General features: G+C 30.1%; 1 protein-coding gene across 1 annotated transcript in view; it reads right to left on the bottom strand.

Annotated features, from left to right (window-relative positions):
- Window positions 1-13,433, bottom strand: part of YL-1 (Vacuolar protein sorting-associated protein YL-1) — a 40,544-nt gene that overhangs the window by 14,647 nt on the left and 12,464 nt on the right. The window contains 2 exon segments of the mRNA XM_067276381.1: window positions 4,044-4,131; window positions 10,985-11,134. Of these exon segments, the coding sequence (XP_067132482.1) occupies window positions 4,044-4,131; window positions 10,985-11,134 (238 nt within the window).

Below are 13,433 nucleotides of genomic sequence, written 5' to 3'. Positions count from 1 at the left end.
GTTTCAATAACAACGGATGGCGCAGCTGCAATGATAGGTCGCATAAATGGATTTATAACCCTATGTCAAAATGAAGATAAATTCCCAGCCTTTTTGAGCTACCACTGCATAATTCACCAGCAAGTGTTAGCCAGCAAGAGACTAAACACAAAAGAGGTAATGGACATAGCGTTTAAAACTGTTAATTCAATTCGAGGAAGTTCCCTCAAACGGCGTCTCTTCCAACTGCAGCTTGACGAAGGTCAACCTGAATTATTACTACATACCGATGTTAGATGGCTAAGCAGAGGTAAATTTCTGCAACGATTTCGTGATTTATTGCCTGAAATAATAGATTTTCTTCACGAGCAAGGTGGAAAATGTGAAAATATAAATGATGAAACTTGGCTTAGTGACTTAATATTGAAGTAAAATCGGTAAGAAATGCTAAATCATTTAAATTTAGAATTACAAGGTAAAAATAAAACAGTAATTGATATGATCAGCTGCATAGATTATATATAAAACAAAATTTATTTTGCTAATAGAAGATCTGCAACAAAATAATCTGAATCATTTTCCAAATATGGCGGATAATATACAAAAACATAAAAATATTAATTATAAGATCGACAAATACATCACGGAAATCCAAAAAGTAATTGAAGATTTTGAGATAAGATTCCAAGATTTTGAAAAAATTAAAGAAATTGTGGAATTTATATCTTTTCCTTTTAAAAAAGATTTAAGTGTGAAACGCATTAGCCAAAAAATTTCAGACATATTTCATATGGAGCAAAAGGCATTAGAAAATGAAATTATAATTTTACGAACTGATTTAATCTTACAAGCCAGAAAATTTGAAGAAAATTTTTGGAAATACGTCAAACGAGAAAAATATCCCAGTATCACCAAATGTAGCGAATATATTTATTCTTGTTTCAGATCTACGTATCTGTGTGAATCGGCATTTTCATACTTAAAGTTAACGAAGACTAAACAACGTTCCGTCCTCACTGATTCCCATACTGAAGACTCATTATTATTATCTTTGTCAGGATATACACCTAATTATGATTTCTTGGTTAGAGACACGCAAACTCAGTCCTCTCATTAATGTTAAGGTAATAAAATAAATTCTAAATATGTCTTTATCTGTAGCTAATTTGAATTAATAAATATTGTTAATAATTACTCGTGTTGTTTTAATTCTCTTGGAAGTGATTTTTTTGGCCCGTTAAATAATTATGTTGTTTTTTACGTAGGTAGATATACAGGCTGTTTCAGAACGAGGTGCACTCCCGCGAACAATTGATAAATTGGCAAAAAATAAGTCTAAAAATCTTATATCATTCTACCACGATAAATTTTCCTGGCGCAAAAAAATAAAATAAAATAAAATAAAATCGCGAAAGTGAAATCTTAAAATCAAATTATCTGCCATTTTGTGCATTTTTATAACAAGTTTTTCATATTTAAGAACAAACAGTACCACAACTTATACATCGCAGTTGATAAAAAAATTAAATAGATTTTTAGTAACTTAAAATATAATCTTGAAAAAGTGTCGAAAAATCGAATTAGCTGCAAATGAATGAACTCGTACCTACAAATATCAAAAGTTGAGTCTGGAAATTTGTTTTCTTTATGAATGAAAATAATAAGTGATTTAAAAAATAAAAAATAGTTTTGAACATATCTTTTGCTTATCTACCCATAGCTTGCGGGAGTGCACCTCGTACTGAAACAGTGTATAAGCATAGTATGTATTTCGCATCTCCTCCTCGCCACCTAAACTATGTCTACGACAACAAGTCGATCGCGACACATTTTTAAGATAAAAAGTAGATCTTATGTACACAAAAGTTGGCCACCCCTGGTATATACAATGTAAAAAGACATTTTGAAAAGTTGCATTCTAGTCTCAACCTTTCAACAGATGAAGAAACAACAACATATTTTTTACAAAAGAAAAAAGAGAATCATTCACAAACCAGTGTTTTAAAAGCTTTTTTGATTTCAAAAAATAACACTACAGCTGCTAGTTTTCAACTTGCCCATTGCCTTGCTTGCCATGAGAAACTCTTTCAGAAGGATGGTTTGTAAAACAAGCATTTTTAGAATGCAGTGCTACTTTGTTTGCAGATTTTAAAGAAAAAGACTTGATTATAAAGCACAATTATTAGAGGAAATTGAGTGCCAGTATTCAGGGATTTTGACATACAACAATGTTTGATGGCTCAGTTGAGGTCAAGTTCTTAATCAGTTTGTCATTTCATTAGAAGAAATTAAGCTCTTTTTGAATGAAAAAGACAATAGTTTTGATGAATTTTCAAATATAGATTGGTTAAATGATTTAATGTTCTTGTGACATCACTCAGCATTTTAATGAACTGAATAAAAAAACTTCAAGGAAATGGACAAATTGTTTTAATGATGTTTGAAAATATTAAAATATTTATGATGAAACTTGACATCTTTACTAAGAATTTGGAAATGAAAATCATGAAATATTTTTCTCAATTATGAAAACATTTTCAAAACACAATAATTTTTGAAAATACGCTTGACATTCAAGAAAATGCAATTAAAAAATATTTAATGATTATAAAGGAATAAAATAAAACAAGCTTTTGAAAAGAGATTTAATCAATTTAAAAGTTTGGAAAATACATTTCACTTTATTTTATATCCATACAAAACTGAATTCGAAACAATGGAGTTAACCGAATTTATGTGGCTAGGTATCCGTGATTTAGAAATGGAATTAGTTGAATTTCAAAGTAGCATAGAGTGGAAAAATAAATTTGAAAACTTGATTTCCAAAGTAGAAGGAAAAATATCTGAAAGTAGTCATTATTATCTGCACTACGCAGATAATAATGATCCTGCACTAAAAATTGAAATTATTATATTAAACATATGGAATTCTTTACCAAATAATTTTATATCAATGAAGAAACTTGCTAATGTTCTTTTAACGATGTTTGGGTCCACATATTCGTGTGAAAAATTGTTTCTTCAATGAATTTTGTAAAATCTACCAATAGAAATAAACTTGGAAATGAATTGACTGTGAAATGCATTAAACTAATGAATATGGAATATGAACCTAATATTAAGAAACTATCTAAAAATTAACAACAGATTTCTCATTAAATATACTTCAACTTTATTATATACACACACATACCTGTAACCATATCTATTAATAAATAATATTTTCATAATATATATGTGATTTTCTTTATTCCTTGTTCATTCAAATACTCAGTGCAGGGGTGACTGCCGACTGGACATGGTGTCACCTGGTGTGGCAATTCATGGTATCACCCCATTGATATCAATTTTTTGACGTTGACCTTTATTTTTTGCTCTTCACTTGCAAAAGTAAAAGTTGTAAAACAAAAAGGAAACAAACTTTTTAGAGGATTTTAAAAGTGAAAACCAAAAAAAATTAGTTTTTAACCCTCCTCCTTTCCCCCTTTCAGAGTGACCCATAAGCTAGTACTAAAAAAAATAACGAACAAAATTTGACCCACTTCTCAAAAAGGTTCACCATCACTACTCTATACACTTATTAATTCAATAAAATATTATCTCAGAATTTATTTAAGTGAATAAAAAATGTATTTTTGAATCGTAGTTTCTTCTTTTTATAAAAATTACAGGAGACTAATTTATAATTTCAATATATGACATTTGTATTAAATGAAATAAAAATGATGTTCTACTAAGAGATAAAACAAAAAGTTTACTTATAAATTGTGAAGATGCCAAAAGTTAGACATCTGACTGACTTGTCACAATAATGGTGACAATTATTTATTTATTTAACTTTGCATCTGTAATACAGCAAATAAATCTTTATTAAGTGTTTCGCATGACATAAAGTGGAGCAGTAACAAGCATGGCTGGTTCATGATATTAAATCTATTCCTCAAAACTGCAAAACTGTCATTTAATATTTTAAATAAAATTTGTTTCTATAATATTTCCAATTTTCAATATCGAAGAAATAAATAAAAATTTTAATCTATAAATAAATATAAATATCTTATTACCTACTGAAACATCTGACATAACAGGCTTAACTGCACATTTTGGAATTCGTGAATCCTTTTGTTTTTTTGAAGTATCTCGTTTCGGTTCCTAAAATATTTAAAATAAACATTTTGTTAAAAATATAAAAAAGTTAAAAAATTAAAGAAAATTTATTATAATTATATTCTTTACCTTTTACATTTTGACTTATTTTAATTATAATGAACTATTTTAAAACTAAATTTACTACAATAAAGAGGACATACAGAAGAAATACAAACAATATAGAATGTTTGCTGTTGCCAAATAATTTTTGTTACAATATAAAATTGTAAATTTCAATTGATATCAAACATATCTGAACTAAAACCAAATAAATCATTTTATTTCATTAATTAATTTATGTAACTAATAATTTAAAGCAACAAAACAACAAATGAAAATAAGTATTTTGCCTATTAAATAAAATGAACTGATCTGGATTTTCATTGAACATGGTAATATTTTCATATTTTCCATCTTTGACACTTTCTACCCTGTGGGCACTATGAGGGTCTTTTTAATCATACCCATTGTGGATTTGGCTATGCCCACAAAAGGAGCAGCCTGGTAATGAAGGACAGAGCCCAATATACCTGAGATAGACCATCTCCCAAAAAATTATTTTTGACTGCTTGTGTTTGAAATCATTAGCTTACCACTACTACTACTAGTAAGCTAATGATTTAACTACCTTGGTCATCCGATCACCAAATATTTTAAAATTTTGATGAAGTATTTAACCTAAAGTACTGAATTTCAAAAGTTACTCAAAAAAAAAACACTGAAACTTTTCATTAATCTATAAAAAGTACCCTAATTTAATACTCTTAAATCAAATACAGTGTCTTTCAGGTTATCTTTTGTCTAGACTTTAATCATTGTAACTAAATAATTTGAGCTGAAAGAGTAGAGTGTAAATATGCCAAAATTTATCAAGCCCTACTCTGAGTCAATGTTTCTTTCAAAATGTTCTAAATTACTATTAAATTTTATTCTAAACATAATGTAATTTTTAATATTAGTACAAGATACTTTCTTGCAATTGCTTCAGTTTTTATTAATGGTTATTATTATCCACCTGTAATACTAGATTTATTATACCAGAATAGGTGACAATTCCATTACGACTGGTATAATAAGTCTAATATTACAGGCAGAAAATAACAGCTGTTAATAAAACTTGGAGGTAGTACAAGATAGCTTAAAACACCTATCAGCCCAAATTACTTAGTGATAATAAACCTTAAGTTAGTGGTTTTCTATAAGATAATGTGGCACACAAGATATAACAACACTTCATGGAAGCCATGAACCAGATTAATAGAAGAAGGCAACACAACACTTAGGCAATCTGCCAAAGAGGAGTGCCACCAGGGAAAACTTTCAAAGAGAAACTGGCCTCTATTCAAGTATTCGACATACAGAGAAAAGGGCTAAACAGATAGCCATATTATAACCCAATTTAATCCAGCAGTTCATTTGGCCTTAATCAAAGATCAGATTAATAGACATTTATGTGGAGAAAATCCAGAAAATTTCATGCATCCAGCCTATTGGCAAGATACAAACCCACGACCAACTTTCAGTGTTCAGTACGAAAACTTACACTATGGAAAATTATAATTAATTGTATAATTTCTTTCACTAATTATAAATATATAAAATATTTTTTTATTTATTATTCTGGCTAAATTATTAATATTTATACATCTACAAAAACATTGTATGCTGTATTGTGCTGTAAGTATATGCAGTGTTGTAAGTATATGGAGTGATGCACTTAATAAAGTTGTTGTTGTCTACATTTGTTAACATAAAAGAAATGATGAACATTTAATTATCTAATCTTAATTCAAGTTCACAATATTTATAGGTCAAATAGAAGTAAAATAAACCATATTGCAATTTTATTGTTTTATTTATAATTATATTAAAATCTAAATGGAAATTAAAACAGAATATTTTTAATCAATTAAACAGAAAACAATTCTTTCCAAAGAGTAAAGAGCAAAGAGCAATCTACACACTAGTGAAAACATTCATAAAACTATCAGGTCAGTCCATAAGTTCATGCATATTTTTATCTACAAAAAAAGCAGCAAAAAATTTTAATTAAATTTTATTTCAATCTATAATGTATTCATCATTATTTTGTACAATTTCTTGCCATCTTGACAGTAGCTTTTTAATCCCATCTTCATAAAATGATTTCGGTTTTGAATCAAAATATTCAGAAATAGCCTTTATTACATTGTTCCCATCCTCAAAAGTTTTCCCTTTTAAAAAATTCTGCAAACTGCGAAAAAGATGATAATCACTAGGAGCAATATCTGGCGAATATGGTGGATGAGGTAAAATTTCCCAGTTGTAGCTTTCAAGTTTCTGTACAGTTATTTTTGCAGCGTGTGGTCTGGCATTGTTATGCTGCAAGAGAACCTGCTTTCTGTTCACTAACGACAGTCGATTTTTTTTCAATTTTTCATTTAAATGCTCTAATTGCTCACAATACATTTGAGCTGTAATTGTTTGATTAGGTTCTAACAGCTCAAAGTGAATTACACCTGACATAACCCACCAAACAGACGAAAGAATTTTTTTTTGGATGCAACCCACCTTTTGCAGTCGGTTTTGGCTGCTTGTCGCAATCCATCTGTTGTCTTTTTCTCGTCACATTATTATAGAGGATCCATTTTTCGTCTCCGGTAACCAGCCTACCAAGAAAAGGTTCTAAAGCAATACGGGATAAAAGAGACGTGCAAATGCTTATACGTTGTTGTCGGTTAGCTATTGACGGTTCGTGTGGTATCCATTTTCCTAGCTTTGAAACTTTTCCGATTTATTGTAGGTGTCCACGAACAGTTCCGTGGGATGAATTTAAACGTTCCACAATTTCATCAACTGTTAAAGATGGTTCTGCTTCAACTAGTGCAGAGAGAGCATCGTCGTCAAAGTCGACGGGTCTTCCAGTACGAGCCTTATCCTCCACACTAAAATCATTGTTTCTAAATCTTTCAAACCACTTCTGCGCAGTCCTTGCACTAATTACAATTTGATTATGTACAGTATTTATTTTTTTGGCTGCATTTGTAGCATTCTCACCACTTAAAAATAAAAAGTATAAAACATGTCTTTTATATTCATCCCTTACTTACTTCCATTTTAACGATAATAAACAACTGAAATGTTCACAATTCTGAACAGTATTATATGAATGAGATCCAATTTAACACTTCAGTGTAAAAATTATCACATTAGACTGACATTTTTAACAGCAAAACAAGATTTTTCTCAAAGTCATAAAAATGCACATGGACTTATGAACTGACCTGATATTTTTTACTGTAACTTACTGTACGGTACACTCTATTTTTTACTGTAAAAATAATGTTCAAATCTTGATGATATTTTTTAAATACTATGATCCATATTCAAAATTTCAAGTAGAAGTTGAGATATTATATAAAATGAGAATGCACTAAACATTTCAAGTAGTAATACAGTTTGAAACTTTTACATTACAGATATTTTGTGCGTCCTGTTTAAAGCATTCCAAAATTTAAAAAATCAATATAATATTATTTCTACAAATACATAGTATATAATTTTATTGAAGGATTATCACACAATTGAAACCATTATTGCCTTGTAGAAAGTATATTGTATTATATATAAAAAGGGATTAAAGGCTAATTGATAAAATAAAAACATCAAGTTAAGAATAAATAATATTTATATAGACAAATATTAAGTTATAACAAAAAGAACACACACATTAAAAAAAAATTCCACATTAAAAAAAAAATAAGTTAGAATGAAAATCATGTGTTATTGCTATTTCTGTGTTATATTTACAGGGTTCCTACTCAAATTTTTGTTTTGAATTCCCTGACTTTCCCTGACCAACTTTGTCCAAATTCCCTGACCCTCACATTTCTTACGGTGTGGAATATCGACATAATATAACAGCATTTTATTTACCGAGAACATCGAGTATATCTATCCCTCTTTTTGCCTAGTTGTATGTTTCAAAGACTGCCACATTAAAAAAATACAGTATGCATACATCCTGTAGAAAAATGTATGATAGAATCCACAACTTCAATGTAATGAAAAAATAAGCAATTTACAAATGAAACATGAGCTTTTTATTTTATCATCATTTATCAATATTATTTGTATGTAAATCTGATAAATACAAGATAGCATAAAATCAACAAACAGTATTCTTTGATATACAAATAGTACTGTACTGTACTTAAAATGAACTCTTGACTTAGAAACACATAATTTTAAAATCTTTCAACAAAAAGAGTAACTTTTTTTAAACAGCAACACAATTTTAACAAAAAGTTAAATTTAAAAATTTTCAAATAAAGCATTTGTTCCCTCATAAAAAAAATCGATCATGTAAAAAAAGAAATAGTTTTCTTTTGTCAACCACATTATTTCAAAATGGCGTAAAAATAGATTGTATATAAAGAGGGATAGGTGTAAGTTTTTACTATAGCTTCTCTAACAAATCCACTAAATCTAGCAAAAAATTAGCTGAATTGGCAACTCATTAAAAGAAAAAAAAATGTTTCGTTGCCGCCATTTTGATTTTGGTTTCAGTGTAAAGGCCAGAGTTTTAATAATTATTTTTAATAATTTTTATTTATTATTTAATTTCGCAATTGTCTGCATAAATTTTCTTAAGAATGCAGACAAAATTTATCTATTTTAACCCTTAATTACAAATCTTATAATTATTGCAAATCATATTACAAACCATCTTTCTCACTTTTATAGCAAATTTTAATAAATGAACTAATGTTTTCAGCAATCTTAAATAGCCTTCCTCAGGTTTAACATAATTTCAAACGTCAATTAGAACATAAGATTTGAAACTTCGCGTTTCACTTGTGAGATATGATGACTCTTTCCCTTTGGGAAAATAAAGGGAATAATAAAGAGAAAACAACACCTTTCTTAAATTCCAGCAAAAGTTTAACTATATAAGAACGTTTTCAACTGATTTCATCATAAAGGGAATAAAGTTAATTCTCCCAACGTCAGGAAAGTCGAGGGACTAATAAGTTGTGGGAAACATGGTACAGACAGACGAAGACACCTCTTTACCATTTAATCCGTTTATTGTAAAAATATGCTTACAATATAGCTAAAGTTGTCTTCGTTTCTCGTCTTAAGTTCATAGTGGTGGTAGTGGAATCCGGAGCAATGTTCAGTGAACGATCCGGAAAGGAAAGTTCATTTGATTTCTGTTTGATGTCTAGCACTAACATATATCACTCATGTTTTTCCTGAGTTAGAAAAGTCCTTCTTTTGAAAGGCAACTGTTAATTTGTGGAAGGAAAAGGTAGCCCTCGATCGTTCCCTGGATTGGTTTCGGACCATCACCCACACTTTATGATGGGGATCTAATGGATTCTCCGATTTACTTACGTCAATCGAAGAATCCGAGTTCACAGAAGTATTCGTTGTCTTTTCAAACAATGGAAAATTCAACTCCAATCCAAATGATCGATCTTAAGAGCTGCACTGTCTTGACTATTTCTCAAGTTTCTATAAAAAAATTTTTACTCATTCCTTTTTTTTCATCTAATAATTTAATTTTTTTACGTTTTTCTATTTTAGTGAGACTTGTATTCCTATGACGTCATAGTATTACGAAAATTAGGATTATTAAAATGTATAGAATTTAAGTTAAATAAATACTGTACAGAAATAAACATCAAACGAAATTACAATTATATGTTAATAAAATATATGAGTTCAGCGCATAGAATTGTAACTACAAATCTTTTTCTTTTGCAACATAACTATAAAAATTGTTTTGTTGTTGTTTCGCACAAAAGATAATCAAATTTATTTTAAATTTTTAGTAATTTAATTAATTTTTTAAAAATTTACCAGCTTTTTAAATTTATAATTAATTATAAGCAAGTTAACATTAATTAAACTATCGAATTACCTAGTTGATTTTCAAAACAATAACTACAGTATATCTATTACAAGTATGATGCCTAAATTTGCCAAAATCAGTGGATATTTGTTACCCAACATCATTTCTGTTAAACTAATTATTCAACTATGTATCGAAGTTGCGGAAATTAACGGGAGGGGGAAAAATACGCTTGCAGTACAGTTCTTTTCAAGGAAAGTCGTTACAACAAATGTAAAAAACTACTAGTCGGCACCAGCATTTTACTGTAAATGTCGGGTAGCTATTTATAATTTTTTATGTTGTATATTAATGTTTTAAACGTGAAAAAACAATTAAATCACGGATTTTTACTGATCTATTTAGCTATTTTGAAGTGAACGATCTAATAAATTACTATTTCAAGTTTTAAAAGTTTGTAAACTAATTTTTAATTAGTTATTTTTTATTCTAATTAACAAATTCATCTTTTTATAATCGCTGAATTATTAAAATTAAAAATTAAACACTATTACATAATAGTAGTTTATCCTGTTATTAATCCACAACTGTAAAATTATATGGCTTCAGAATGATGAAAAGAGCCATTTCAGATTCAAAATGGATTCTGGTATATTTTCTTATTAAAGATTGCAGCATTACTTCTTGCCGCCTGCAGATGGCTACACTTAGTCAGCCATATTCAGCAAACGAAATCAACGAGGCAGTTAAGGAGACAAATTCCCTGACTTTTTGACAATTTTCGACAAATTCCCTGACTTTCCGTGACTTTTTCCGAAACTAATGAAAATCCCTGACTTTCCCTGACTTTCCAGGTGCATAGGAACCCTGTATTTATTATAGACTTCTGATTAAGAATTGTATTATATGTATTGTTTTATACCTACTTATTTACAATACACATTAAACAACTTTATATTTGTGTACTTAAAATAATTATTTAAATTTATAAATAATTAATATTCAATAAAAACTTACTTTATAAAACTTAGTAGTAGTTCGTCTTCTTTGCTTTTGTTCGTCTTCATCTTGATCTGAAACAGGTTCGTCATTCTCATCGATAGAAAAATCTGAGTCATACACATCACTTTCCTCATCTTCTGTTTCATATGCATTATCACTTTCTATCTAAAAGAAGACATTTTTTAATCAAAAACTTTTAAAGATTATATTAACTTTCAGAAAAATTTACAAAAAATATTATTATTATTATGTTGGGTTTAGTGGGTTATACTCGGTTGACACTGGTGGCTATGTACTATGCCAGACCAGAGTCAAGGCATAGCAACCAAAACAAAACTAAAATTAAATAAGTGTGTTAGTGTCAGAGTCTGTATTCAGGAATTTCCTAACAATGTGGTATGTATTCAATATAGTGGCCTTCTGCAGTGTGATGTATGAATTTCTATTCAATTGTAATGTTCCCAGGCTTTTGTGTAGTGTGTGTGGTATGATACCCGTAGAGGAGAGAACAACAGGTACAATAAGCACCCTATCCATCCTCCACAGATGCCTTATTTCTTGGGCGAGTTCTGTGTACTTGCTAATTTTTCCAATGCATGTGTTTTGTATATTGTGAGTATTTGGAATGGATATGTCTATAATGTATGTGATTTTATTGTGTTTGTCAATAAGTGTGATGTCTGGTCTGTTGTGGTAAAGTGTTTTATCTGTGATTATGGCTCTGTCATCATACATTTTGTGCATGTTGTTGTCCAATACTGTCTGTGTAATGTATTTGTAGTATGATTCATGGGTGTCTTTTATTATTATGTTGGGTTAAGTTAGATATACTCGGTTAACACCGGTGGCTAAGTACTATGCCGGACCAAAGTCAAGGCATAGTAACCAAAACAGAAATTAAAGAAGTGTATCAGTGTGTGTGTCTGTATTCAGGAATTTTCTTACAATATGACATGTATTCAATATAGTGGCCTTCTGTAGAGTGATGTATGTGTTTCTATTCAATTCTAATGTGCCCAGGCTTTTGTGTAGTGTGTGTGGTATGACACCTGTAGAGGAGAGAACTACAGGTACAATAAGCACCCCATCCATCCTCCACAGATGCCTTATTTCCTGGGCGAGTTCTGTGTACTTGCTAATTTTTTCAGTGCATGCGTTTTGTATATTGTGAGTGTTTGGAATGGATATGTCTATAATGTATGTGATTTTATTGTGTTTGTCAATGAGTGTGATGTCTGGTCTGTTGTGGTAAATTGTTTTATCTGTGATTATGGCTCTGTCGTAGTACATTTTGTGCGTGTCGTTTTCCAATATTGTCTGTGGAATGTATTTGTAGTATGGTTCGTGGATGTCTACTAATTTGTGTTTCTTTGCAAGCTCTTGGTGTATTATATTTGCTACTTGATTATGTCTGTGTAAATAATCTGTCTGTGCCAAGAGCTTGCAACCAGAGGTGATGTGTTGTATAGTTTCTGGCATGATGTGACATTTTCTGCATGTGTCATTTGTGAGTGTTGCATCTTTGAGTATGTGTTTTCTGTAGTTTTTAGTATTTATGACCTGATCCTGTATGGCAATCATGAATCCTTCCGTCTCCCCAAAGAGGCATCCCCGAGCTAACCAGCTGTTTGACGCAGTTTTGTCAACAAAATCCTGGGCCAGGTCGTAAGGATGCCTGCCATGGAGTGCCTTTCGAGCCCACGATTGCTTAATGGTGTCTATGCTTTTTATATGTTGTGTTGTGTCCATATGATGTGAGTGTAAGTTTAATGGTGTGTTATTCGAGTCTGCTAGAGTTACTGCTTTATGTAATTGTGATGTTTCTTGTTTTTTGTAGAAAAACTCTCGCAGTGACTGTATTTGTTTGTAGTGAAGGTTAACTATGTCAATCAGGCCACGTCCGCCATCTTTACGTGGAAGGGTTAATCTTTCTGTGGCAGATTTAGGATGATGTTGTTTATGCTTAGTAAGTGTTGTTCTTGTTTTCCTTTGGAGTTGCTCAAGATCTGTGTGAGTCCAATGTATAACTCCAAAAGAATATGTGAGTACTGGGATGACATATGTGTTTATTGCTTTAACTGTGTGTTTTGCATTTAATTGTGTTCTGAGAATAGCATTTAACCTACTTTGGTATTCTTTAATTAATCTTTGCTTTATTTGTGTATGTTCTGTTAGTTTGGCCTGTTGGAATCCTAAATACTTGTAGAACTCGCCCTCTTCCATGGATTCAATAATGTCTCCATTTCCAAGTGCAAAATCTTCTTTCTTCAGGATTCCTTTTTCTATGTGAATTGTTTTGCATTTATCTAGGCCAAATTCCATTTGTATGTCCTTGGTGTATGAATGTGTGATTTGTAGGAGTTGATGAAGTTGTTTTTGTGTGGATGCATAAAGTTTTATGTCATCCATGTACATGAGATGTGACAGTGTAAACTGTGTTGTTTTTTTGTGTCTAATATTGTAA

The sequence above is a fragment of the Centruroides vittatus genome, unplaced genomic scaffold (genome assembly GCF_030686945.1).
Source record: "Centruroides vittatus isolate TY-2023 unplaced genomic scaffold, ASM3068694v2 contig_1159, whole genome shotgun sequence".
NCBI lineage: Eukaryota > Metazoa > Arthropoda > Arachnida > Scorpiones > Buthidae > Centruroides > Centruroides vittatus.
Note: the sequence above shows the minus strand (reverse complement) of the source record. Positions and strands in the feature narration are given on the sequence as shown.